This window comes from Lytechinus pictus, chromosome 2, assembly GCF_037042905.1.
Source record: "Lytechinus pictus isolate F3 Inbred chromosome 2, Lp3.0, whole genome shotgun sequence".
Classification (NCBI taxonomy): Eukaryota; Metazoa; Echinodermata; class Echinoidea; order Temnopleuroida; family Toxopneustidae; genus Lytechinus; species Lytechinus pictus.
The window spans coordinates 47,283,829-47,311,323 of record NC_087246.1 but is presented as its reverse complement, the minus strand read 5'-3'; the positions used below and the strand labels follow the sequence as shown (position 1 = coordinate 47,311,323).

The window sequence follows — 27,495 nt, the reverse complement described above, 5'->3', positions numbered from 1 at the left end:
ACCAATCCACCAATCCATTAAATACGAAGAAATATATTTGGTGTATATTGACTTGAAAACGAGATGTTTTGGACAAAAGGATTATATATCTCATTAAACAGACAATGCGAGCACCAAGAATGATGAATAAATGATAAGCAAATAATGTTTAATGAAGTTATGCAAAAAATATATCTTATGAAATATAATATATTATATATAAACATATAACATAAAAAATATAACGTATATTGATTTCTTCTTCTCCACTACGTTTCTCTTTCTTTCTCCCTCCTTTTCCCCCTTTCCCACGTTTATTTCTACCAGCCGATGGGGGGGGGGGGAGGCACGTGCCCCCGTGCCCCCCTTAGTTACGCCACTGGATATAAACAATATGTAACAATAACTAAACATAGAACTCATATCGTAGGGATAGCCCTTTTCAGATCGGCTATATGAATAGCCAATCTGTTCTTCCCCGGGGTCCCTGGAAAATAAGTAACCAAATCAATATAACGATTGCTACATATAAAAATTACAATTTAATATAAAACAATATGAAAATGTAAAATGATGTATTACATTGCGGTGAAAGATCAGATACCCCCCCCCCCCACCATCTAGACAGACCTTATACAATGTATCCCACAGAACATGTAACTCGTGTAACTCATATGACAAAACTCATAGAACATGTAATTTTTATCATAGCTTCTGCAAGGTAAATCTAAAACTAAAAGGTTATTTTTTAAGGAGATAAGAACATGTAACCTAAATATAGCTATTCGTATATCAATTTGGCCTAAAATGTATATCTTCGTTTTTTATTGCACCATGTCATTAAACTTTCAGGCAAGGGAGTTTGCAAATTCTAACAGAGAGATGCCCAAATTTCATGGTTTATGGTTTATGGTTTATTTGAACTTCTGGAGGATATTGTACCCCTGCTGGAGAGAACAGTGTCGCGGTGTGTGAAAGTGTTTACAGTGTGGATCGCAATGTAAAATTATTTTTACATAGCTGTTAAAATGTTTAAATTTAATATAAATTGTTGAATCTCATTGACCATGTTGACAGAGTCTATTTTTCATTTTTTTTTCAATTTCAATTTAGTTCATTTTCAACAGAACAATGAACTTATACAGACAATATAAATTGAGGCATGTACAATATATGATATTTTTCTATAAGTAAAAACAGAACAGGTATCATATATAAGCAAAATATCATAAACATAATAAAATAAAATTCTGAGAAAATGGAGGGATCCACTAAAAAGCAGTGCTTGTATTATGTGGACCCCTCTAAATAATAATTGAAGAATTTTATACAGTGTATAAAAGCTTCATGAATCTTATATTTTCAGAATCCACAGTGTGACCACACTGTGCAAACTTACAGTGTCACAATATCTTTACACTGTTACCAGTGGCGTACTAAGTAAAAAAAAACGAGATGCCAGACATGGCGTATGCAGCAATAAAAAAACTAATCTAATTCGTGATAAATTTTGACAAATACAATTCAGAAAACACTGTCATACGGTATTTCACCCTTTCCCTTTTTTTCTTTTTGACTAGAAACTTTTTTTTTGGGGGGGGGGGCACCCCGAGTTGCCCAATGTGTACGCCTGTGACTGTTCAAATGCTCAAAAGTTTACGCACCCGGCCTTACTCTTACAGTGTCCACTGTGTGAATAAGCTGTAAACATTTACTTCGTAATAAGGCGTAAATGGAATGATTTTATGTTTGTTACAATACATTGGATGGAATAAACGGGTAAACATTTAAGACACTTTAAGAACTGACATGATTGTGATTTTCTAAACCAAAAACGATAGAAAGATAAAAAGAATACAAATCACATTCTCAAGAGTTTTGATATTGTAGTTATCGATATTTGGTTGATTATTTATACGCTGCCGCCAAATCGTTCCATACATTTTTTTCTTGTAAGGCATGAAAACAGTGAAATTACCTCCAGTAAATATATCAAGTACTGAGTCTATAAATGCTGAGATTGCAAACCACTGATATCTTTTGAAGAAATTGAAGGGTTGTTTGTATGTTGTTCTGCGATGTTGATACTGTCTTTCAGTATGCTGTCAGCAAGCACGGAGGCATATATGTTGAGAGGTGAAAAGCTCTCCTGCTCAAAATCATCCCCTAGATGTGAAAATTGTTTTAAACTTGATGGGTCAATCCGTTGTGTCAATGCTAATGAAGCTTCTGTGTCATCTTGGCTTTCCCCAGTAAGACCTGCTGCTTCTCTGAAATCTTTAATGGCAAAGCTCCTTCTGCCCGAGGAACTATTTCTCCCAACCCCTTCCTCAGGTAATCTTTCTATAGAGTGCCTTGATGAATCTTGTTTCACTTCAGCTAATACCTCGTCAGAATTCCCGTCTATGTCATCAGTAATCACCCCTGAATCTATTTGAGCAAACTTCTCACCAATACCGGGATTGACCACACCCTCCTTTACCTCCGGACTCCCATACGACACATTTAACAACCTCGATGGACTCGAGCTACTAGCCGAAAACCCCTGTAAGATTTTCGACGTCCCATGTCCTCTGGTTTTAGAACCTTTCTTCAGGAAGGTTGGTGTGCTCGTTCCACTGCCGGTTTCCTGGACGTTGTTGTCCTTCGCGATGGCGTCCCTGAGCGAGCGATAAGTCGGGATATCAGGCAATGACGATGTAACGTTGATGTCCCGTTTCTTGCTGATGTTGGTGATGGACTGGTTGACCAGACCAAGACTGATCAATTCTTTTATATCGACTATTTCTTGTTGAAGTCGACCCAATTCATCCTGTTATGAAAGAGACCAGAAAATGGAGAATAATCTAATGGTAATCTCGGCATGCACAGAGTGGTAGAGTAATTTTGACACTCACCAGATCGAGGGTCCTGTCAGATATTGAATTGAATTGAATTTAGAGATAGCAAAATAATAACATATTACAAGAAATACATTTGATTACATACAAAATACAAAATAGAATGGCAGTAAATAAAGTGAAATATGAAGGAACCTGCATAAAAAGCAGAGCTTGTAATGTCTGCAGGTTCCTTAAAGTAATATGAAGTTAGTAATCAAGGAGATCGGACACTAAAAAAAATCAGACTACAAAGGAAAAGCCAAAGATTAGCGTAAAATCGCGGGGTAAAGAATGAGAGGGAAAGTGGACAAATGTGAAATAGAGGGGGGGGGGGTGAGCGAAGAATGAAGAAAATCAAAACTATACCGCAGTATACCTTTAAATATGTACAAATCAAATACATTATACATATATTCAGCCAGTTATATATATTCGAATCTTTTAGAAAAGCACCAATCTACAATTTGCCACTTTCCGCTGATTTTTAAGCCAAATCTACTTAAGCTCAAAATTCATTAGTTTTGTGGTATATAAACAAAATAACCTATAAAATTGTTAATTCAAATACATCGAACTAAAAAGTACGAATGGAATAACTTCTTGATAAAAAAAAGGTTTTATGAGCAAAATACGTTAGGAGAAATGTTACTTCACCTATTGACTATCGTCTATGCAAAAAGTAATGTGTGAGTGATTATATATTAGAAATAATAGTCACTTTTCAATTTAACATATACCACACCGAGAGTGACTTTCGCTTTTCTTTCAATGTGTGCTCACACAACGATGATTATACTTTTTCTCGAAATGATGTAATTGTGAACACACTTGGGCAACAATATATTTCTTTCTATCCCATAATGGATTTAGCAATCCGAATTTAGAAGGGCTGGACATTCGAACTTTCCTCCAAATATTTTGTTCATCGACCCATGCAAAGCACGACAAGAGTCATGAAAGAGGAGACTAAGTCTTGAATGATAATCCATAACAACAACAACAACAACAACAAACGTAATTTGACCAAATACATTTCGGAAATGGCTTTGGTGATATTTGAAACGAGATAATTGTCTTTAATGTGAATTTGCTCAACGATGCATGATTCTACGGATCCGTTTTATCTTTACACAGACATGGCAGAAGCTTGTCGATAAGTGAAGGATCAGTCTGGCCAAGCATTTGAGATATTTGTTATGTTTATTTATATCGTATAGGTCATACTCTAATTGCGTAGGAGTAAAACATGATTGAACAAAGCAATATAAATGAAATGATCATGTGGGTTTAGGTGACCGAGGCGGGCTCTGTATAAAGGGGGGGGGGGACAAATTCTTGGGAAACTATTTAGCAAGCACCTTTTACTCTTTAAATTTTAAAATTGCGTTGCTTCCTCAAAATAGATGATGAAGAGTAATGATTATCCACAGGTCGAGGCATTCAGTACATATCGACCGTTTGTGCCCCTTGCGACCCGCGCCTGGGTGTCGCCAGCGATCTGAAAAATGGAATAGACTCATTGATATTGGTAATAATTTCATATTGTGTTTTTCACAACTTACCGACACTTCTGGATTTTCATGAGAAAAGTCAATAATCACACTAGAGTTATCGATAGTAAAAACAACCTGGCTCTTCTTGCTTTCTGCCTTTTTCTTGTCAGTATTGGTCCGGTAGAACATGCAGATCTGAAAATAAAGCAGGACGATAGTAATCAAAGGAATTCTAAAGGGAAGGAGTTGTTGCTATAAAATGGCTTATAATAAAGGAAATAAAAGGAAAAGAATGAAAACAGTCGAGAATAAACAAAGGCCTCACTAAGATCCTTTTAAATCCATAGAATGAAAAACATAACAAATAAAAAATAAATCATCGTCAAAGCAACGCAGTTCTAAATCTGACGTTGCGTCCAATGATTTCATATACTTTGTCGAATGCTAGGATGTATATTTCACTAGACAAAATTATGTGGCGCAGTCATTATTTTGGGGAGTGAATGGGATACATTTGAAAATAAGAATGCATTAGGCTCATTCTTAAAGATTTCACATTATGTCTTTACAAACTTTATGACATAAAAAAAAAACGGGCAAAGAAATCAAGCGAGTTTGAGGAATATATCTAACCTTTGACACGAAAAGAAGAGCCACCATGACAGTAAACGTTGCATGAAGCCGACAAAAATTGATTATGAGAAAAGTATCAGGGCCTGCAAATTCTGCCGGAATCCTAGATAAAAAGCAAAATTAAAGGAAATCAAAGAACAAGGGGATTTTAAAAGATAGAAGTAGTCCAAGTAAGTTACATATAAAATTGTAAAGCAAATGAAAAGCTAGCTTGTGAAAGCACCCGAAAAGAATAAAATCATCAAAATCTTGACCTGCTTGAGTGAAAATGGACAAACAAGACAAAAAGAAAATTGTGAGCATTTGAATATCGAGAACACTAATAATTCTCAGTAGAGACCCCCCCCCCCCCCCCCACCACAATAGCAATGCGAAAAAAATTTTGTTACAGAATGTACAACTCTCCCTTTTGAACACTTTTTTACTGAATCTAATGATAATAGGACTTCCTATTCATCCTGTTAAGCATGTGTTCCCTGTCCTCCCTAGAAAAGAACACATAACCTTGTGATAGACTAGATAAAAGATGACATAGTTATGTGAAATATGTTCTGAGTAATGGGCAAGTTGCACTTGTGTGACATCACAGATCTTGGTCGCGTTGTGAATAGCATTATCGATCTCAATATTCAAATGCTCATATTTTTCGTATTCATTCAATCTTCCTCAATCTCTCAAACTTCCATTGATCCGTTTCTTTTAGTTTTCTCTTTTTTATGAATTCAACTAGTTTCAAGGGTTTCATTTTCATGGAAGTATCATGCCTATATATATTTTGGAATCGGGATGTGGAAAGAAATATCCACAAGAGTGAAAATATATTTTTAAGTAGTAAAAACAAAAGGAATACAATATCAGGGGGCCGTTTCATAAAGCTGTTCGTAAGTTGAGAGTGACTTTAAGAACGAATGGTAAACCCATCTTACGCGCTAAACCATCGCCAATTCAATGTACCATGTACCACAAGAAAGGATCACCAGTCGTTCGTAAAGTCGCTCTTAACTTACGAACAGCTTTATGAAACACCCACCTGGTGTTACATGGAGCTGCAGTATACACGAAATATAGAATCTTCCAACTTGGTTTTGAGTCAGACGATAGCGAAATTTCACTCAGCGACGCGGAATAAATCCTGCAATGGCGCAAATGCTCTGAAAATGCATATCAAATCACAATTAAGTCTTTGTCGAGGGTCGCTGAACCGGAACAGCAATTCCGTCCGCCGTTTCAGAGCTGACTAAAAATTGCAAACAAAATAATGACGTTTGTCCAGAGTCATGGACGAAACTGCTGCACCGACCCTCGAAAAGGACTTCATGGTCATGAAGGGCACTTGACAATAGATTCTCCACGTTCCAGAAAGCGTCTACGTATACCGTTACGAAAACTTCCTATCACTTACACAAAGGAAACGACTGCTCCAAATATACTGATGAGAGCTTCATTGTATATGGAAACGCTGATGTATCTTGATTCGTTGAACGCAGAGGGAGCTTTTCTCACTTTGAAACAAAGGTACATCCCCCAAATGAGAAGGATCAGTTCTCCTAATTAATGACAAAAATCAAAAGAAATGTTCAGAAGCATCGTACAAGAAAAAAAACCATCAATCACTATATGGTCAGAGAAACATCACCTAATGAACAGGTTAGGTTTGTCGATAAAACAAAATAATGTATTTTTTTTGGCAGTTCGTTTATGCTCATACATGTATGCCATTGAAACGCTTTTGTCATTATTTTCCTTTACTGTACAAATATGAATTTCCGAACAGGGTCGTAGCTATAAAGAGCAGTAGCGTCACGAAAAAATACAAAAATCTAATTTCGTAATAAATTTTGACAACATTCAGAAAACATGATCATATTTGAACCATTTCCCATTTCATTTTCCTTTATCGATTTTCTTCGTCTTTTTTCGGGGGGGGGGGGGGTCATGCCCCTCCCCCCCCCACCGATCTGTACGTCAGTGCTTGAAAGTGTTTGATTGTGTGTCAGACTTATATTTGGTGACTAAATTGATAATGTTGAAGAAGATGATGGTAAAGATGATGATGATGATGATGTTGTTGATGATGATGATGGTGATGATGATGATGAAACTGATAGAGGCCGTTTAATTACTTGATAAACCTGTTTCTAATTTTAATGTCCAATTTACAAAGCATAGTGTTTTTTATCAAAAGTATCTAAATTGATATATTCTCAGATAGTGGTGGATTGCAGTATCACCAAACGACTAAATACGCAATCAAAATGCAGGTTGGTTAAATATTAATAAGAATGAGATTCACAAATGGCTCGTTATAAGCGGTTATTACCATTATTAGCCTCGGTATAAAACATTAAGTATAAATGATCACTAATCTGATTACAGGCGTCAGGGCACCATGGGGACAAAATGAGATTTATATATTTTTCAAATAAAACTTTTCCATATTAAAGGCAAAGGCTGACATTAGAAAGGTCTTATTTAACGTAGATTGTTAATACCCATGAAGTCTTTTATTCAAAATCGAAATTTCGTAAAGAGTATGCGTAGGAAATGTTTACAGAATACTATTAAAGGCCTAGAAGATTAAAACATGTTACTGCGATATTTACCGGCTTTGCTTGCATAATTCCATGAGTTTTGCGAGCACCGGAAGTATTTAAGTCCCGCTTGGTTGTGGACCTGCTGACCTTCTGAAGGGCCTAGAAAAGTCCAGGCTGTGAGAAAGACCACGAAAATCGCCAACAGGATACCAATCCGGAGGAACAGGCTCCTGTCAGTAATGCGCACGGGTTTGGCGCTTCGAACCGTGAAAACTTTAGTGATCCTACAAGAGAGAGAGGGGGAGAGGGAGAGGGGGGGGGGGGGGGAGGGGGCAATAATTTTTCATTGAGACAGATTATACTATAGAGAATATTTTATTTTTTGTTTAAGGTGCATCAAAATAAGTGCGTAAAGATAACAGTTAGCAAAAAAAGATGAAATAGAGTTTACATCTCATTTCCTTCATTAAAACAAATGGAGAGTTTAATCAGAAATAATAATAATAATGATAATGATAATAATAATATTAAAAACAACAACAATAATAATAATGATAATAAAAATAACAACAACAGAATGAGACTTGATATTGCTATTTCAGCTAATCTTTATCAAGCGACCCCCCCCCCCCCCACTGAACGAGGGGGGGTCGCTGGGCGGATGAGTTCAGCTGTTACAACGAGTGATAGCAATTTAAGAAAATAGCGTAATGTTCATTTATTATCAGGCAATTTTTGTAAGGGCAAAAAATTAATGTAAAAGTAATAGAGTGGAAATAGATAAAGGGGTGAAAATATAGTTAATAGTCAGTCTCACCTCCACGTTTTGAACAGAAGTGCTCCATAGGCAAGCCAGAAACCAAGGTATCTAAACCAAAGTAGGCCTTGACACGAGACTAGGCCTATCGGAGCCGCTATCGATATGATTGTCTAAAACGAAGGTAGAAATAGAAAGTTATACTGTATAATGCTCTGAATGAATTAATGAATGAATGACAGATAGACCAGTTAATGAAAGAACAAAAGGTAAAATAGCTGAATGAAATGATGATTGGTGAAACGAATAAAGACAAATGTTGAACATACTACTTATGAATAATTTGTCAGTCGATATTGTGTAATAACTTTTAAAAAACGAGAAAGGTTCTAATCCTGAAAAAATGGGGGAATACCGACAGAAAAAAACTAAGATTAGAAGGAGAAAATAATCAAAAGAGCAATCATAGGAATGAATGAATTTAAGAAAGTGAACTGGAATGACGAAAAAGGAGGTAGAAAAACAAAAAAACTAATTCTGGATGGAGAGATCAAGGGGTAAGTGGCTCATTTCAGAGTTTTAGCGGCACATCGTGGCCAACATATAATTTTCCAGAGATATTCCAGGAGGGGGGGGGGTAGACGTATCATATTTTCAGCGAAAAAAATCCTGCCCGATTTCTTTTGAAGAGGGGGAAGGGGTAACTGCGCTTTCCTCTTACTACCACTGGGTACTGCCATGGAGCTGACGATATACACTCTTGCATAAAATAAGGTATAAGCCAGCATGGCCAGTGGTGCCACCGGGATTTTTAAGGAAGGGCAGTATATTTTGGACAAGGGCAGACAAGAACGATTCGCGTGTACCGGAAGGTGAAGCAAGAATCGCAAATCTTATAGTAAGTGAATAACAGAAACCGAGATAGAAAATAAGTAATGGTATTGATTGAGGAGTGGGAAATATATTTTAGAAAAGCTGCTAAATGACAGCATTTACTTACTACTCAAAATTAGTACCTTTCCTACTTTATTTTAAGAAATACCATCCACCTCCAACACACAACACCCTCCTACACTGTTAGAAAATTTATCCTTAAAGGGGAATCCAACCCAAATAAAAACTTGTTTTTATAAGGAAAAGAAAAATCAGACAAGTTGATAGGTGAAAGTTTGAACAATATTGGACAAACAACAAGAAAGTTATGAATTTTTAAAAGTTGTAAATATTGTAATCACTATACCCATGGAGACTTCAAATTGGCTGCATATGGGATGTCCTAGTGATGTAAGGCAAGGACTACTCTTCCATGTACTCCAATACATATTTTGGCTAAAAATTCATTTTCCCCCAAAGTTTTATTTCAAATTATATTTTTCTTTCATGAGGACATAAAACAATATACTACCTGGGTTATGTTTAGATTACTTCCCCAGGGGAATGGGTACTTAAGAGAAAACCACAAATCCCTGATAATAAAGTACATGGCCTATGGGAAAGTTGTCCTTGCCCCTTGTCATAATTAACTTACCCAGTTGCCAATTTGAAATCTACATAGTATTAGTGATCTCAATTTTAAAGCAGCTATAACTTTTTTATTGCTCGTCCTATTTCTTTCAAACTTTCACCATTCTGTTTAATTTATTTTTCTCCTTCCCAACACAACATTTTATGGCCAAGGCTGGATTCCCCTTTAAATTAAAGAAGTTCCTGCATCAGAGTCTCGAGAACACCTGTAATCTTACCAGATTGCGTAATCTTACATTATATCATGTAAAATCACAGGAAATTGGTATTTGGTGTATGGAACCTTACAAATTTTCTTAAATAAAACACCATTTTCCCCTTTTTAAACAGACCTGTTCTGTTAAATTTTAGAAAAATTCCTGTTTTATTAATTACAGAATGATTGCTTTCTGCAAAATCTTGTTTTTTTTTTCTGTAAAATCAGATTTTTAACAGTGTACCCTCACTAACCCAAACACCCATCGACGTCTTAACATCTTACCTCACAGTAGCTTAACCCCGTTCCGATAAGAATAACATACAAAAGCCCAGGACTGGCTGCTTTAAAAATCTGTATATTGAAAGGAAAATTTCCAACACGATTGGTTAAATTAAAACAAAATATATTTATATTTTGTAAAAACAAAAACAAAACAGATAAACAACGTAGGGAATGTATTAACTAGACATAATTTAGGGACAATACCATCATCTTCAGAACTTTACGATTCCTACTTCACTATTAATAGATCCCAATGCCCCCCCCCCCCTAACTTCACTTTATATTGCCCAATGAACGTATCGGAAGGGGCATTTAAACTATCCACAATGTTGCTATACCACTGTCCAGCAATATATGACGTATCAGGAAAACCATATCTCAGCTTAAAGGAGCAGCACCGATTAAAAGAAATAAACAAATGGTCACCATCATTTTAGGAAGCCCTTTGCAGTGAAAAAAAAAAATCTCTCCCTCGGGTACGCTAATGCTCTACAGTACTATTAGTGAGTTTTTGCCCCGCGTCGCACGACTGATTCAAGAACACGGTAAATGTATTGGGGAAAAAAAAATCGTAAAATGACAAAGAACAGCTGGGAGGTCTTTGTCGAAAATTAGTGAATTGGAACAGCAATTTCTTCCTAAGTTTCGGAGCTGACGAAAAAAAAGCAAATATTCCGGGACAAACCCTGATACTGTTGTGATTTTCGACAAAGACGTCCTGGTTGTTCCTTGTCATGAAGGGCATTTGACAATACATTTTCTATGTTCTTGAGTCCGTCATGCGTCTTGAAGCAAAAACAAGCTGGATTGCTCCCTTACCCTGATCTCACGATGGCGGTAGGTATATATCCCTAATACAACGAGAAGAATTATACAGATGAGGTTGGCCCCAAGGAAGCACCATCTTAACGTGGTATTGGGACGAACCAAACACGGGCTGTCATCGTCACATTCATCACAACCGGGCTGGCAAGGCAGGCAATCAAAGGCACTGTTTGTTCAAAGATATTACAAAATCTGATATTCATGAGGAGTTTGTAGAGAGAAAAGGAAACATTAACAAGATCACTTAAAGTATTAATTCATGACCCAGTCAAATAGAATTATTCAAACCTAGCGACCACGGAGACTATAATCCTCTCACTCAGAGGCGTTATGAGCCGAAAATTTTGAGAAGGCGAAATATGACGTATCCGGCAAAATTTATTAAAAGTTGCGAGCGAGCGAGCAAAAATTTCAAAATTTTTGTGACAAAGATCCAATTTTGTGATAGGTTTTGACATAATATTCTGAAAATAATATCATATTTCACCCTCCTCTCTTTCTTTTTCTTTCCTTTTCTCTTTTTTTTCTTGGTCATTTTAAATTGGAGGGGGGGGGGGGGGGGCAAGCGCCACCCCAAAGCCCCCCATCTGCACGCCACTGCTCTCACTTTAAAGGGGAAGTTTACCCTGAAAAAAGTTTATTGTAAATTATTATAGGGGAAGTTCACCCTGAACAAAAGTTTGGTGTAAAAATAGCAAAAAAATGTTTTAAAATATTGCCGAGGGTTTGAGAAAAATCAATCAAAGAATATAAAAAAATTATTAGAATTATAATTATTTTATTTGTGACGTCATATGCGAGCAACTTTCCTACATATCGAAATAAATGGTAAATTATCAATGAAATGTAATTTTCTCAGAAAATTGAAAATGGTTTTTACTGTTCATTCAGTATATCAATAGAAAAAAACATTTAACACCCATTCCTTAAAAAAAAAAACATTAAGTCATCACGAGCCATTACAAAATAGGAATTTCATGCATTTTATATCACATAACATATAGGACATCTGTTCGTTTATGACGTCACAACTCCCAAACTGTAAAATTCCAAAAACTTCCCTAATCATGGATTTTCCTCAAACGTTCACCAATATTTTTTAGTATTTTTTCTGCTATTTTTACATCAAACTTTTGTTCAGGGTGAACTTCCCCTATAACAGTGAAAACGTGGCCTATAACAGATGATGTACAACACAAATTAATCGAATAATGATTTCATGTACTCGTTTACTTACGGTTAGAGTACTCTATTGTAGGCTGAAACAAATCATGTACTCGTTTAGATTACTCTATATTCTCTATTGTATACTGAAAGTAATTCTATTTTAACAACTTCCACGCCATCGAACCATTTCATATAGGATCTACTGTGCGTCATATGTTCTTATTTAGGAAAAGGAAAAAGAAAGCTAATTGAATTAAAACAAGTCGAACAACATTCGTTTGATAATAAAATCTGAAGTTCGTTGACCTCAAATGACCTTTGACCTTCCCTAAAAAACTCCTTTTTACATTTCATATCATTATTTTGCACTATCCAATAACCATGTCATTAATGTCATATAAGTCTGATAAATTTTTTAGCCAAGTTAATTGATCTGAAATGACCTTTGACCTTGACTCTAACTTGAAATTATACTCATCTAATTCCTGATATCTATTAACCACTAGATCCATGTTCATCGTAATATTGACTGAAAATTTCAAAGTTATCTTGTGAATTAAAAATCCTAACACTTGTTTAAAATTTTTAAAGTTGATTAGTTCATTGACCCCCCTCCCCCCCAAAAAATATAAAAAAATAAACCTTTGATCTTCGTCTGACTTATATTTACATTTGTATACATTTGATAAAAACCATATGAAAGTTTTATGGAATACGTTCAAAATTATCCTGGAATTTGGGAAGTTTTGATATTGATACCAAAACATGGTCAAGCTAAATAACCATGATAAGTATAGTGTTCCAGTTGATTTTCCCCAAAAGATAATTTACATTTATTTAGAAAGAAATCTCTCTATTGAGGCAATTTACGTTGTCTGCATTATCTGATTGAAAGCAATGATTTATGGAAATACACAGTAACCGAAATAAACTTGTAACAAAATGATCCTATCTCGAGGATTTTGAAGGTTAATAGTGAACTGAGTTGGACAGGAAATCTACCAAATAAACTTTAAACACAGAACAGCAACGTCATTGCAGATGATATGGGATTAATTTGCCATTTTAGCCAACATAAAAACGTCATGAATAATCAAAATGCAATTACAGTTCATCCGTGCCTGGAGCACAGTTACCTATGATAAAATCAGTTTTACCAATTGAAAATATATTTCACGTTTCTGTTCATTCTACAAACCACTATCAATCATTGTTTTCCGGTCAAGCTATAATAAGAGCGTGTTGAGAAACTATAATCTGATAATGGATAAAACTCATCAACAACAATAAAGCAATTGATAACAGGAAACTCGTCCTAATTGATTTTATGGAGTAAATATATTCTTTTTTATAATTTAAGACGTATGTTATGCCGACAGAGCCCTTGTGGAGGAAAGTTTTTTTTACTTACAATGCTGTACCCTGCAAATTAACATAAATATATAATAATGATGATAACGATAATAAAACAAATAATAATCATGGCGATAATTATAGTAATAGGGAAACAAAATGGGTAAGTAGGCTAATTGAGAGGATTTAGATTTGTTTGCCCATATGCAGCTGTACAAGACAAAATTCTGATCTCGTCACAAGTGATGCCAGCCAAATGAATATTGATTTACAACTGATTAAATATACATGTATTGGCAAAATTACCTGCCCTGAATATAAAGGGTTACATGCACGAGATCCTCTTGCATTTCACGCCGGTGACCTTCTTTCTAGTATCGACCTTTGAATGTCTGAACTTGCAATATCGTTTTGCCATTTTTTTTTCTCGCGTGCGTAGCAGGAGCGAGACTTGCGCTGTCCATTGGAAGTGGCCGCGGCGTCGTCGACATCAACTCTTAACCAAGGTTAAGTTTTTGAACTGTTATCATAAAAGTATATAAAACCATTTCTGGAAACTTGGACAAAATCATCGGGCACGATTTATACTTTGAGTCATTACCATCAAGGTCAAAGGTCTTTATAGGGTCAATGTTTTTTTTTCATGTTGTGGTATCCATATAAAAAAATAACCAGGGTTAAGATTTTGAATTGTTAAGATAATTTCAAAAGTATAAGTCCTTATTTCATGATACTTACATTATGGTTTTCAAGTATCGGCAAACGGACGAATGCAATTTCATGTAACAAAGCAAAGGTCAGAGGCCACGGTGGGGGTAAAAAAAGTAAAGACTAAGACCCTGAATTTTCTTCATTCTTTTGAATAAGAAGTCTTTCTTCTATATTATGGGTTGAATGTTTATCAGGGTTCATCATGTACTTAAGTATAAGCTGAGGTCACTGGTTGAAGCCCACAGGCCTCTTTAGATCACATGATTTTCATACAATTCTTTATAGATTTTGTTCAATATTTTGAATAAAGATGTTTAATGAAATTAAGCGAAACTTATATGATATTGTATTTCATATCACAATAAATATGAAATGAATAACTTGTTTCTCAATCAAGGTCAAATGTCATTTATCGTCAGTGAACTTTGTATTTTATTATCAAATGAATTGGTTGTATCTTCCTTTGTGAAAAATTATTCATCTTAATTGTTTCCAAAGTCAGCACTGCTGCTATATTGAATCGCGTTAAACAAGCGAGACTGCCAGTGATATTCCACTTGTTGCTTCTCATTTGAAAAAAAGACAATCTTTATAAAAGATTACTTTTTGTCACGTCACACAAATTCTACCAATTTGTATTTTTCTATTATTCATGGATATCTTTATGTTGTAATAGATCATAAAATAATAACACTAAGTTGATTACTCTATCTCCAGTCGCCTTTTCACGAGAAAAAAAACACTCTGATATGCAATTCCTGATCACAGGCGCGTAGCCAGGGGGGGGCGGTGGGGGCGGTCGCCCCCCCCCCCCCAAAACGTCCCCAAAAAGAAAAAAAAGAAGGGGGAAAAAGAGAGGAGAAAAGGAAAAGGGAAGGGAGGAAAGGGAAGAAAGGTAGCTTTGTGTTTTTTTTCTTTTTATTATTTTTTTTTTCTCAAAAGAGAAACTCCTTCACTCTTGCTCTAAATTTATATATGAATTTTGCTTCCGCGCTGCGCGCGGTTAAATGATAATATTGAAGTTCTCCATTGTTTCCCCCACCCTTTCTCTAACCCTGTTTTTCCACCTCAGCTATATGTGTTCTTGCCAGTTAAAGTTCAAATCTAAACATTAGGGCATGGAATTAGAGTAAGGTTAGGCCGAAGTATATGAAGTTATCTTTTTTTTTAATTGATCGCGCGACTTCTGGACGGGTCGGCTCCGGGCGGGTAAAATCTTTATATCAATTTCTGCCGTCAAATCCATAAAGTCAACTTCTCCCGCTTTTCAGCTCATTACTAAATAACCACAATTTTGGGGCAAACAGGTTCCTAATTTAAAAAGAGGAAGGTATAAAATTCGTGTCGTATTAAATAAAAAGTACAATATTTATTATCAAATTCTATTAAACTTCATGTCATTTCCCTGCACATTCATCTCCCGTCCTGTATTGCAAACTCAGATTTTGAATGACACTTAAGTTTCTTTATAATTCAAAATGAAGCGCTTCAGGATAAGTCAAAGAAATTAGGCATCGTTTTTTATATTATTTCAATAAATCACAGAAGTTTCAACTTTTTGCGCACTATTTTCCTTGTAATGAAGTTCAAAAATCTTAGAAAATCAATTGAATTAGAGCCGATGGGGTATTAGAGATATCTGCATTTGATGATACGTCCGCCCTTCGAAATTTCAGAGTTTCATTGCTCTGCGCGGGGAGGAATATCTTCCTCCCGGCATATGCACTTCTTCTCCTCGATCTGTTTTGCGAGTTATGCACTGTCGCTAAATTGTTTGTAATCAAATCTGATCTTTCCAAGGGAAGTATTCAATATATCTTTGAGAATACCCTTTTATCGGGACCCTTTTCATGGCAAAAAAATTTAAGAAACGCTTTAGCTTCCGCGCTTCGCGCGGAGTTATTATCATTTTAATTTCCTCCATTGTATTCCTTTCTTATGCGTTCGCTCACAATCACTTTGAAAACAAGGTTCATGAAAAAAAGGTTCAAAATCACAATGTTGTCAACTGAATTGGAGCTGATATAGGTGCTAGAGACGGCTCCTTTTCATTTTAATTTATAAAACACCAAAAGCTTCGCGCTTCGCGCGGGAGGGGGAAACTCCCCCTCCCTGCACCCACCCCCTAGGGAGCGCGCTTCGCGCGCTCTGTAAGTGTTGGCACGCTTCGCGTGCATTTACCGCCCCCTCCAAAATGAAATCCTGGCTACGCGGTTGCCTGATCATCATATAGGAAACAGAATTACGAATAAGTGACAGTCATCGGTCTAATCATCTGATTACGTCTGAATGCACAGGTATAAAACTCAATCAAAGAATTCTGAGAAACTTGCAGTGTCTTAAATTGTGTGTACGGTATTTATATTACAAGCCATATGGGGGGTACTCGGGGTAGCTTCTCGGATGCGACGCCACAAAACTCTCAAATCCTTAACTTCGCTATACCTTCGTTAGCATGTTTTTTTTTTCTTAAATCTGATTCCGGGCTGAGATTCCCGCTTAAAGAATTTTACCTGTCGTAATCATTCTCCAATCCATACGCTTTCTTGTTGTATTCTTCCTCAATGGCGCTTCCTAAAAAGGCGGGAGATCGAGTGTTGTCCTCATAGGACACCGCATCAGGTGGGAAGTAGTAACCACGTTTACACTGACAAAGATATGTTCCTCTCTGAAACCCCTTCCCCGATACGTGAAGGCACTGTGTTTTGAAAGGTGGGCAAAACAAAAACAAAACTTTAAAAAAAAATCGGATGAATTCGCATCCTATAACACGAAGATACAAAAGGATATCAATAAATGATGTGATTTAAAATAGTCCCAATAGGCCTACATAATTATTATCGAAAGACCACATGGCAGCTCAGAATCAGTATGCAGGCACAGACCCTGATTGAAACTTTGATCATCAAGTGTGTCCCCACGCAAAGACTAGCACATATACGAAACTTGCTGTTTCAATTCAGGAGAGGGCCTTCAGTCCACAAGGCATGAGTAGGCTGCAATTCAGACCCTTAACTCGAGTGAAAGGTTTGCACAGCAGACTAGCTCAGAATATGAATCGATACACATCATTTCTAACAAAACTAACAACAGCACAATACAAAGTGGATGTGATAAAATCTTACGTAATAATTATAGCCCCTTTTATAGCCTACACTTACCGTAAACGGTGACATGACATTATTCTCCTGCGCCGGGCTTTATTTCGTCTAAGATATAGGATTATGTTTGCAATAAGGTGCTATGTCAGTCTTAGGGTTAGGTTTAGGATAGGGTATAATATTAAATCCAGGGTTGAATTTGGCCATTCCGATAGTGTGTGGAATTTACAGCGGAGCAATTGTCGCCAGAGTAAGTGTCTTGGAACCAATCAAACAGCTCTAGGGAATTAACGAATAATGAAGAGTGGCGGGATGAGACTAATTACTGCAACAGCATCGAGAAAGGGAGTGTAATTATTTTGAAATATTGTCAAAAGTAAGTGGAATGAAGATAACACAAAGAGATATATAGTGTCATTAATAGTGGAATAAAGTAAGTATATGCTGTGATAACATGCAGATGAAACAAAGTGCTGCATTTGATGAATCAATATTGGTCAGTATTGAACGATGTAAGAAAATTTGGATCGTTGAAATATTTAAACTGGAGTATACCTATTTACATCACTCCTTCGAGAAAGAAATTGTCGCCTTTTTAACGACCAAATATGTAGTCAAAGCCGTGTTGTCTTGGTGAATTTACATCCGCATTGAATCAGACCAATGTTTATTTCATACACAGAATGAATGAACATTTTATAAATAATTCATCATCATGGATCATAATAAACAATGGAATTCTTACTAAATTATATATAATGGAGTAATACTCGAATACATTATTATTTTTAGGGCGCTTTTACCATAAGGCACATGGCGCTTTCAATGGAAATTACTTAAAATAAATAATATTATGCTAAAACTATGAAACTACAAACTACGAAAGAGATGAGTCTTTAGTGCCTTATTGAACATTTCTATATATGGAGACTGTCTTATTATTAGAGGCAAATCATTCTAGTATTTTGAAGCTGACACGGTAAAAGTTCTATCACCGGCTAATGTACAAGTTAATGAATATATGAGACGAAAAGGGTCACCAGCCGACCTACATTAACTGCTTTAGTTACAGCGTCAAACAGTTTTTCAAATAATCTGGAGCCTGTTTATTCAATGTTTTGTAAACAATCGAGAGTAATTTGAACATAATCTTCTGTTTCAAAGGAAGCCAGTGAAGCCAGTTAAATGCAAATTAATTGATTAGAGAGGAATGTAGAAAGAATTCCATTGCAATAATCGATACGAGACAGAACTAATGAACGAACAGCATTGTGACAGGCAGATTCGTCGATGAACCTTCTGATTCGAGAAATGTTCCTTTAATAAAAAGTGACATGTGCTATAGATATGAGAGATGTGGTACGATATTGACATGCGGGAATCAAATATAACACCAAGGTTTCGAATTTTGATATATATAATATGTGAATGTGAAAAAAAATTAATATACGTAGAGACGAATTTTCGGCCGTACCATATTTTCCAGAAAGGGAGGATAGCTCTAGGGCTTTGAGATATGCATGTACATAAAATATACATTGTTGATGGATTTCTTCAAAAATTTAATATTTTATATATTTCTCTTGATTTCTGCTCATACCCTACTTGAGGACAGTCCGATATTCCCTACAAGGCATAATAAGTATAACAAAAAGCCTTTGTGAATATCTTTATTTAATTCTGGCAGATGATAACAAAATGACGATCGATATTGTTATTGCAATCCCGTGAATTAATCGGAACGATATTAACACTGATTAATCAGGAATACGCATAGATCTACACGCTTTGACAGTATGGCCTGAATAATCACAAAGTAATGATTACCACGTTAAGACCGAAATAAAACACAATAGTACGAATGCAATTTGGGCTAATTACAGCAGTGCACGTGGCAGCGCAGTAAGAGTTCTTTTGTGATTTGCTTGGGACGAAACACAATGCGGGGACAGTATCGTGTCTAATTATCTAATCAAATTCTCATGATTTATCAATGATATAATAGGGAGCTAATTATCAATGGTTGACATATTCCCACGCGTCAAGGACGGTGTTAAGGTACATGTATAATACACTCATTTTCATATACTAGCATTGAGACTATACGAGCATCGGGCTAATAACGACATCCTATATATAATCAGGTATAAGTTTCAATTGTCGATTCGTATCAATGACAATAAAGACTTTTTTATACCAACCCCACCCTCTCACTCACACACACGCACACCCCCTCTCACTCACCCTCTCGCGCACACACGCACCCATAGACACATCAGTCATTTTTTTCCTGATACTTTTATTTGCGATTTCATTCAAAATAGATTCATCAAAGATCAAAGTAAATAATTGCACTACCAATTGCAAGTTTACAATCCTCATTTCATTTTCAATACATGACACAGTAAAATGCAGTGTTAACACTAATGCATGATTACCAATGACGTAATGATGAAAAATAAAATAAAATAAGGAAGCACCACATTACAGGGCGTATATTTCACTTTCTTTTTCTCTTTTTCTTTTTTTTTTCATATAGGTCATGGATTTTTTTTTCTTTGTGAGAGGGGGAAGGGGGGGGGGGGTCAGTGGCCCTAAGCCATGCACCCCAAGATAATATACCTATGGTGATAACCTACGCTCCCGCCCTCCCAATATTTGATATTTTTTCTTGCCATTTCTATATGATGAACACAACTTACAAAACACCCCCAGATCCACATACCCACACACACCATCCATGTACAAAATCCTCTCTCTCCCTTTTTCTGGCCCACCCTCTCTCCCTGTCTATTCTCTATTTAGTGTTCCAATTGTCGAGCATTGTAGATTATTCACAGATATTGACTGTGTTTCGCCAATTTATCAATAACAAAAAAGACTCCGATAGTGAAAATGCAAGTACGGTTAATTTCATTTTAATAAACATAATTTGAACGCAGACCACGGAGACTGGTTCGGCGTGTGAGGTATTCAATATCAACATTGCCCTAAAAGTGCAAAAAAGAGCAATTTACAACATGGTGCAATGAAATGGGATGTTGACATGGATGAAATAATAATAATGACAATGTTATCAAGGTGGATGTTGTTAATGGTTTGTGAATATTAGCTTCTCCTGGCATTTGTCAGAGTTAAACTGTATAGATAAGACATATAATGATAGTGCAATTAATTTTTTTTTGTATTTCATAATAATCTATTAAAAAATATATAATACAACGTATGGATTTGTTTCATTTTTGTTTTATTTTAATTATTTATCTATTTAATCATTTGTTTATTCATTGATTTAATTTCTTTATTTGATTGGGGATCATCTGGCTACTAATCTTCTTTTCTCTTTTTATTCTGTTCTTTCTGTATATCCCTACGATATTGTGCTGTCTTTATTCAGACCATGGTCAATGTTCAGACCAGGGGCGGCGATCCGGTGGGGGGGGCACAGTTTTGAAAAGTGCCCTCTTACCCAAGAACAATGCCCCCCCCTCACGAACGTGTACTACGAGTTCCCCTTTCGAGCAAGAAAAACAAAATTCTATATAATTTTTTTATGTTACTTCTTATGAAGGGAAAAACATTGTAACAATCATACTTGCGTTAAGTTAATGAGTCATGTGAATGGGTTAGATAAGCAGTGGCGTACAGATAGGGGGGCTTGGGGATCTTGCCCCCCCTCCCTCCCCCAATTTTTCACGACCAAGAAAAAAAGAGAAAGGAAAGAAAAAGAAAGAGAGATGGGGGAAATATAATAGTATTTTTAGAATGTCAAAATCTATCACAAAATTGGATTTTCGTCATAAAAGTGTAGAAATTTTTGCTTGTTCGCAACTTCTTATTAATATTTACGTGATATGACAGATCTAGCTTCCTCAAATTTTAGTTCATTGCGCCACTGTAAATAAGTCATTTGTCTCCTTTATTTTAAGATAGTGCCCCTTTCCAAAAAGTACCATTTTTTCCCTCCCCCCCCCCAAAAAAAAAAAACTTTCAAATTCGCTCCGCCGCCCCTGGTTCAGACCCAATTCAGGTTGCCTCGTTGTAAGTCCGGGGATATAAAGCATAACAAAAAGCTTTGCAGTTGATCGTGAGGTAATTGATGCACTAATCGCATTTAATATTGTATGTTCAAGCCTGTTCGACAAGCCTAACGAAGGGGGAGGGGAAGTTAAAATCACATTAAACAAGGAGACATGATTTACTGATGAGCCCATTCCCTCAATACAATAAAGGCAAATCTGAAAGCATTTTCAAGGCTAAAAGATGCTTTTGACATCTCCCAATTGTGCGGATTATATCTGTCTGTTGATAATGGTTCGTCCTAATGGACCTCTATCATTATAATACGACGAAGTCATCAAATATTGACATCAATGAGGTAACAAACATATTCAAATAACTATGTATCCATACACTACATGATGCACTTAGTTTGATAGGCCGTTGATCTAGCCATGAATGTATTTTCTGCAACACAATAGAAACCGCCAAAGATGGTTCATTCAAATAATGTAATTTATACTATTGGACATGAATGCCGCAATTGACAAAAAAACACGATCCAAAGAATTGTCGGATCACACGATATGTCTCTTTTTATTTTCCTTTTTAGCACACGGTGATATTTTGAAGGGCATTTTTTTTGTAAGCAAAAAAAAGGAAATTCCACCCCATGAAAAAGTCGATTTCAGTATCGGATGTAAAATAATTAAGTTGTGACATTTCAAAGTTTCGCTTATTTTTCACAAACCAGTTGCATGCACAACTGAGAGAGTCGATGATGTCACCCAATCACTATTTCTTTTGTTTTTTATTATATGAAATATGAAATATTTTAATTTTCTCCACATTTCCACGTGAAAAAAGGTTATATTCCTCCCTGAACATATGGATAATAATTGTTTTAATATTGTGTGGTTTAATCAAGGGGGTTGATATTGTAGAATCTGTAAAAACTGAAATATTGTTTAACAAACAATAAAAAACGAAAGAAATAGTGAGTATCATCATCGACTCTCTCATTTGCATATCATTGAGTTGTGCATAATTTTGTGGAAAAATAAGCGAAGCTTTCAAATGTCATAACTTTCTTATTGTACATCCGATTTTGACGAGATTTTCAGCGTTATGCTTGTTTGATTTGACAATTGACTTCTTGTGGGGTGGACTTGACCTTTCAGAGCTTGTCTCATATACTCTCTGCATATACCATCGCGAAGACGGTTTCATCAAAGAGGAATATAGGTCTATGCAGCGCCCTGGGCGAGTTGAAACTAGAACCCCTTTCTAATTATTTTGTTCGTTTTGTTTACTTTATCTTTTGTTGAATTCTAATCAAGTGCAATGTTTTAGTTTCTCACAATTTTACTAATGTATAGTACAAAAACCACGACGTTTTTTTTACACTCCTTTCAGAGGGAATGCTTTGTCCTTGCCTCACATTAGAGAAGGATGTCTGTCATTTTAATCTAACCTTCAAGGAGAATGAAACCCTTCAAACCAGCTGAATCAATATCAAAGAGAAAAATCAAAGAAACATATTGTTGAAAGTTTGAGGAAGATTGAATGAATAATAAGAAAGTTATGAGCATTTGAATATTGAGATCACTAATGCCATGTAGATCCTCCCATTGGCAATGCGACCAAGATCTGTGATGTCACACACGTACAACTCCCTCATTACTTTAGTGCTTATTTCACTTATATTTTCACGTTTATAGAGTCTATCACAAGGTGAGGTGTTCTCTTTATGAGAGGACAACTACAGAGGTTTCACAACATTATATCATTGATGAATCGTTTGTCATATGATTAGAATGAGCAAAAAGAGATGTTTTGGGGTATATTTTCAGTGTCCAAAAGGGGAGAGTTGTTCATCTGTGACATCATAGATCTTGGTCGCATTGCCAATGGGAGGATCTCCATAGCATTAGTGATCTCGACATTCAAATGCTCATAACTCTTCTATTGCTAGTCCTATTTTACTCAAACTTTTGTTGATCTTATTCTTTGATTTTTCTGCTTTCACAAAAGCTAACTTGCTCCAAGAGTTTCATTCTCCTTTAATATGTCGAATTTTCAATACTAAAGTATATGTCGATTCATTCTCAGGTAAAAAGAAAACTGAGCCCTGACATGTGATACCATTACGGCCCGTCAGATCGAGCTACTACGGATAGTACGGTAAATACCATATCACCTTTTTTTTTCAAATGATAATAATAATAATTAAGAAAAAATATATTAAAAATGAGGAATAACATGAATAAAGAAACAGAGAGAGGGTGTTGGAAAATGAAAGGAAGAATTCATTGAAAGAGAAAGAACGGAAACAAAAATCCTAAAAACGAAAGAACATAAGTCGAAAATAAACTGACCATTCAAAAGGATGGTAAATTAAACGAGGCACACCCCATGCGCTTGGTTGAGGAAAGGGGTAAAGTTTAAAAAGATAATGTCATGTATAATAAATACATACACATGAATATCCTATTCATTTCTTCCTGGAATTTTCAATTGTCTTTTTCTCCATCATCCGTCTCTTTCTAACAATTTCTGAAAGAATGGTTTCATTCAATAACAATAAAATTAAGAAAATTCTTAGAAAAAAAAATGTTCATCACGCACAAATACGACAATCGATCATCGGGTTCGAGTCCCGCCAGTGATGAATGAATTAGATTCGACTCATGACCTTCAACGAGTGAGCACGTGTGCGGACCCTCTCCTAACATTTGTATTGACTTTGTGTGGACTGAGCTTTGAACCCGCAAGCACCTGCAATGAACCGAGACAAGCGAAAGAAACCGCCCTCTAGCCCCGTGAGCGAGGCAACAGGGACCGCTGAGCCGAGGAATGAGAATGAAGAGACTGACTCTCTTAGGCAGCTGCTGGTGAACGACCATTGCAGACAGACGCAAGAAAGGCTAGATATACGTTGAGTTTTATTAGGTTTTATTGTAACACTAAAAGAAAAAAAGAGAAATTGTAAAGTGTTAATTATATGAGTTTCAATGTATTCATATATTAATTTATAAAGATATATTGCATTTGATGTATGTATTTTATTTTGTATATGACATGTATGAATTGAAGTTGTTGACAAATAAAAACTTCTTAATACAAAAAAAATCATTAATACAAAAAAAAATCATGATCATCATGTACTCCCTCCTTATCATTATAATACAGAGCGTTGTGGCCAAGTGGATTAGTTCTCTGGACTTTGAAACAGATGGTCGTGGGTTCGAATCTCAGTCATGATGTAGCTTCCTTCAGCAAGAAATATATACACAATGTGCTGCACTCAACCCAGGTTAGGTAAACCGACAGGAAGTAGTTGCTGAAACATCTGTGAGCACCGGAATCGGTAGCCGAGCTTAGCCGCCATAGGATCGCCTTTAGCACCTATTCAAGACAGTCACGTGCACTATACACATACACGATATCATTATTATTATTATTATTATTATTATCACTATTATTTTCATTTTTATTATTATCATTATTATTATTACTATTATTACTATTATTATTATCACCATCATCATAATTATTATAACAATTAATTTGAAGGGCGCCTTTGTAAAAAAAATGTTTTACTGAACAGGCCCACCCTGCAGTATAAATCAAATAAAACATAATAAATAAATTCTCAAAGGTGATCGTTCTTATCACATCTTAGTTTTACCTGTGTCGTATTTTTGCATCTGTGTGTACCAACAAACGGATCAAATATTTGTCCTTCGCTGCTACTGCTGTTCCCTGTATCATTCAATGCACACTGGTGTATGTCGAGTTGGTCCAGCGAAATATCAATGGTTGTCACACCACTGTCGACAAAAAAAACATAATGAAAAAAATTTATGTAAAATGATTGATAAAATAATGTTACACTAGGCAAATACTGCAGGTAAATGTTATCAATAGATTTTATCAAAGGTTATTCTTCTACGCTATCATTCATAGTAGAGGATCACTTATAGGCTTGAATCACATATAGGATATTTTGAATCACACATAGGCATATTTTCAAACTACTAGCTAAATGTTACAAGCCCAATAAAACAATTGTATCAAATGTATTTATACCGATTAAGTACGACAATCTGAGTAGCGACTCTCACATGTTGACACCCAACACGAAACTACAAAGAAATCATATTTGAAGGTTTTAATTGATCAATATTGTTATGATTTTTACGTTGATTTGAAGCATGTTTTTAAATTGTTATTTTGTTACGAAATTTCCGTGCATATGATTTTTTTGGTGGTTGTTTTGCTTTTTAAAATATGAAAATCAAACGTACCGGTACATTTTAAGAGGAAATACTAACTTTATACAAAGAAATTACCTCTTGGCAGCTCGCCACGTCCTCAACATATGAGTATGAAGTAAGGCATTTAATATTCTATTAATAAAAGATGTTGAAAACTAGTCAATTTTAATGGATTGCTATAAGCCTACTACACAGTGGCGTAACTACGGGGGGGGGGGGCACGTGCCCCCCCCCCCAATCGGCTGGCCACACACAAAAAAAAACGGGGAAGAGGAGAAAAAGAGGGAGAAAGGAAGAGAAACGTAGTGGGAATGAAGAAATTATTGTTCATTATAATGTTACATTATAATTATGTTATGTTATAATATATAAGAAACATTATTTCATAAGTTTATTTTGCTCAGGCCTAGATGTCTTCATTGTTCCCGGTACTCGCATTGTCTGTTTAACGTTTTTAAGTCAATATACACCAAATATATTTCCTCGCACTTCGACTTATTATTGTTTTATGTATTGACATATGGTTCTTTTTCATGACTACTTAAAGTGATTGCCCCATTTTAAGATTTTAATATAAAACATTTCCTGTCCGTGCTTACGTTCGCACTAGTAGATTGGTGAGATATGTCTGCTCTTCATGAATTCCTAAAAATCAGTCCTTAAAATGTCTCTTTTTCTGATCTGAATATCAAAATTTTTCAGCTCGCGCTTCGCGCTCGCATCATTTGGTTGGTGAAATACGTATCGTATGGTCTTAGTGAATTCTTACAAACAGGCCTTCGGAATGCCTCTCTTCAGGTCTGAATATCCTAAATTTTCAGCTCGCGCTTCGCGCTCGCAATATTTGATGAGTGAGATGCGTAATATCATGATTACAATGACTACAAAAAGTGCTTCATGTGTTTAGATGTAGCAAAATCAGCAAGCGCTTTGCACTCGCATTAGATGACTTTGGTGAGATATGTATACTCTTAATGGATTCCTAAAATATTCGCCTTAACATGTCCTTGTTTGGAGTCAATATTTACAAAAATTTCAGCTCGCGCTTCGCGCTCGCATTGTTTGTTTAACGGGACAGGTATGTATCATGATTACAAAAATTTACTTATAATGTCCTTTTTTGGTCTGCATATCAAAAATTTTCAGCTCGCGCTTCGCGCTCGCATTATTTGAGCAGTGACATACATATCCGTTTAATGGCACTGTCTTTAAAATGTCCCTATTAGGTCAGTATACCTGGCAACTGAGTGCGCTTCGCGCGCTCACTAAGTGACTCAAATATTTTGCTGGTGCCCCCCCCCCCCAATGTCGTGACTCACGGTACGCCACTGCTACTACACAAAGGCCTAATGAAAATTTCTACTCAATCTGCTGGACGAAAGACGAATAAGGCTGGTTTGTGACAGGAAAGGAAATGATGAATAAAAATCATCGTTTTAAATGATTATATCATATCGTCTTCCGATGACATCAACTGCTGTTCTTAAGATTAAAGGACAAGTCCACCCCAACAAAAAGTTGATTTGAATAAAAAGAGAAAAATCCAACAAGCATAACACTGAAAATTTCATCAAAATCTTATCTTTTTTAGATGCAAGAAAACGCCATTTTCACACACAGATTTTCAAAAATTTTCCCTACTGTGGGAGGGGGGACACCCCCCTCCCACACCCTCCCCCCTCGCTCGCTTGGACTCGGTCGCTACGCTCCCTCGCATACCAAAAGATCCAACAAACATAGCACTGAAAATTTCATCAAAATCGGATGTAAAATGAG

At 35.9% G+C, this 27,495-nt stretch overlaps 1 protein-coding gene across 1 annotated transcript in view; it reads right to left on the bottom strand.

Moving 5' to 3' along the window:
- Positions 1–1,079: 1,079 nt before the first annotated feature.
- The window catches only part of LOC129278698 (metabotropic glycine receptor-like), a 36,061-nt gene continuing 9,645 nt past the window's right edge, over positions 1,080–27,495 (bottom strand). Inside the window, exons 2-11 of the mRNA XM_064094967.1 lie at positions 25,131–25,272; positions 16,853–17,037; positions 11,103–11,274; positions 10,284–10,352; positions 8,339–8,451; positions 7,591–7,805; positions 6,390–6,534; positions 4,988–5,090; positions 4,424–4,549; positions 1,080–2,791 (exon numbers count right to left, since the gene is read on the bottom strand). Of these exons, the coding sequence (XP_063951037.1) occupies positions 1,985–2,791; positions 4,424–4,549; positions 4,988–5,090; positions 6,390–6,534; positions 7,591–7,805; positions 8,339–8,451; positions 10,284–10,352; positions 11,103–11,274; positions 16,853–17,037; positions 25,131–25,272 (2,077 nt within the window). The 3' untranslated portion in view covers positions 1,080–1,984. The remainder of the gene's footprint in view (positions 2,792–4,423; positions 4,550–4,987; positions 5,091–6,389; positions 6,535–7,590; positions 7,806–8,338; positions 8,452–10,283; positions 10,353–11,102; positions 11,275–16,852; positions 17,038–25,130; positions 25,273–27,495) is intronic.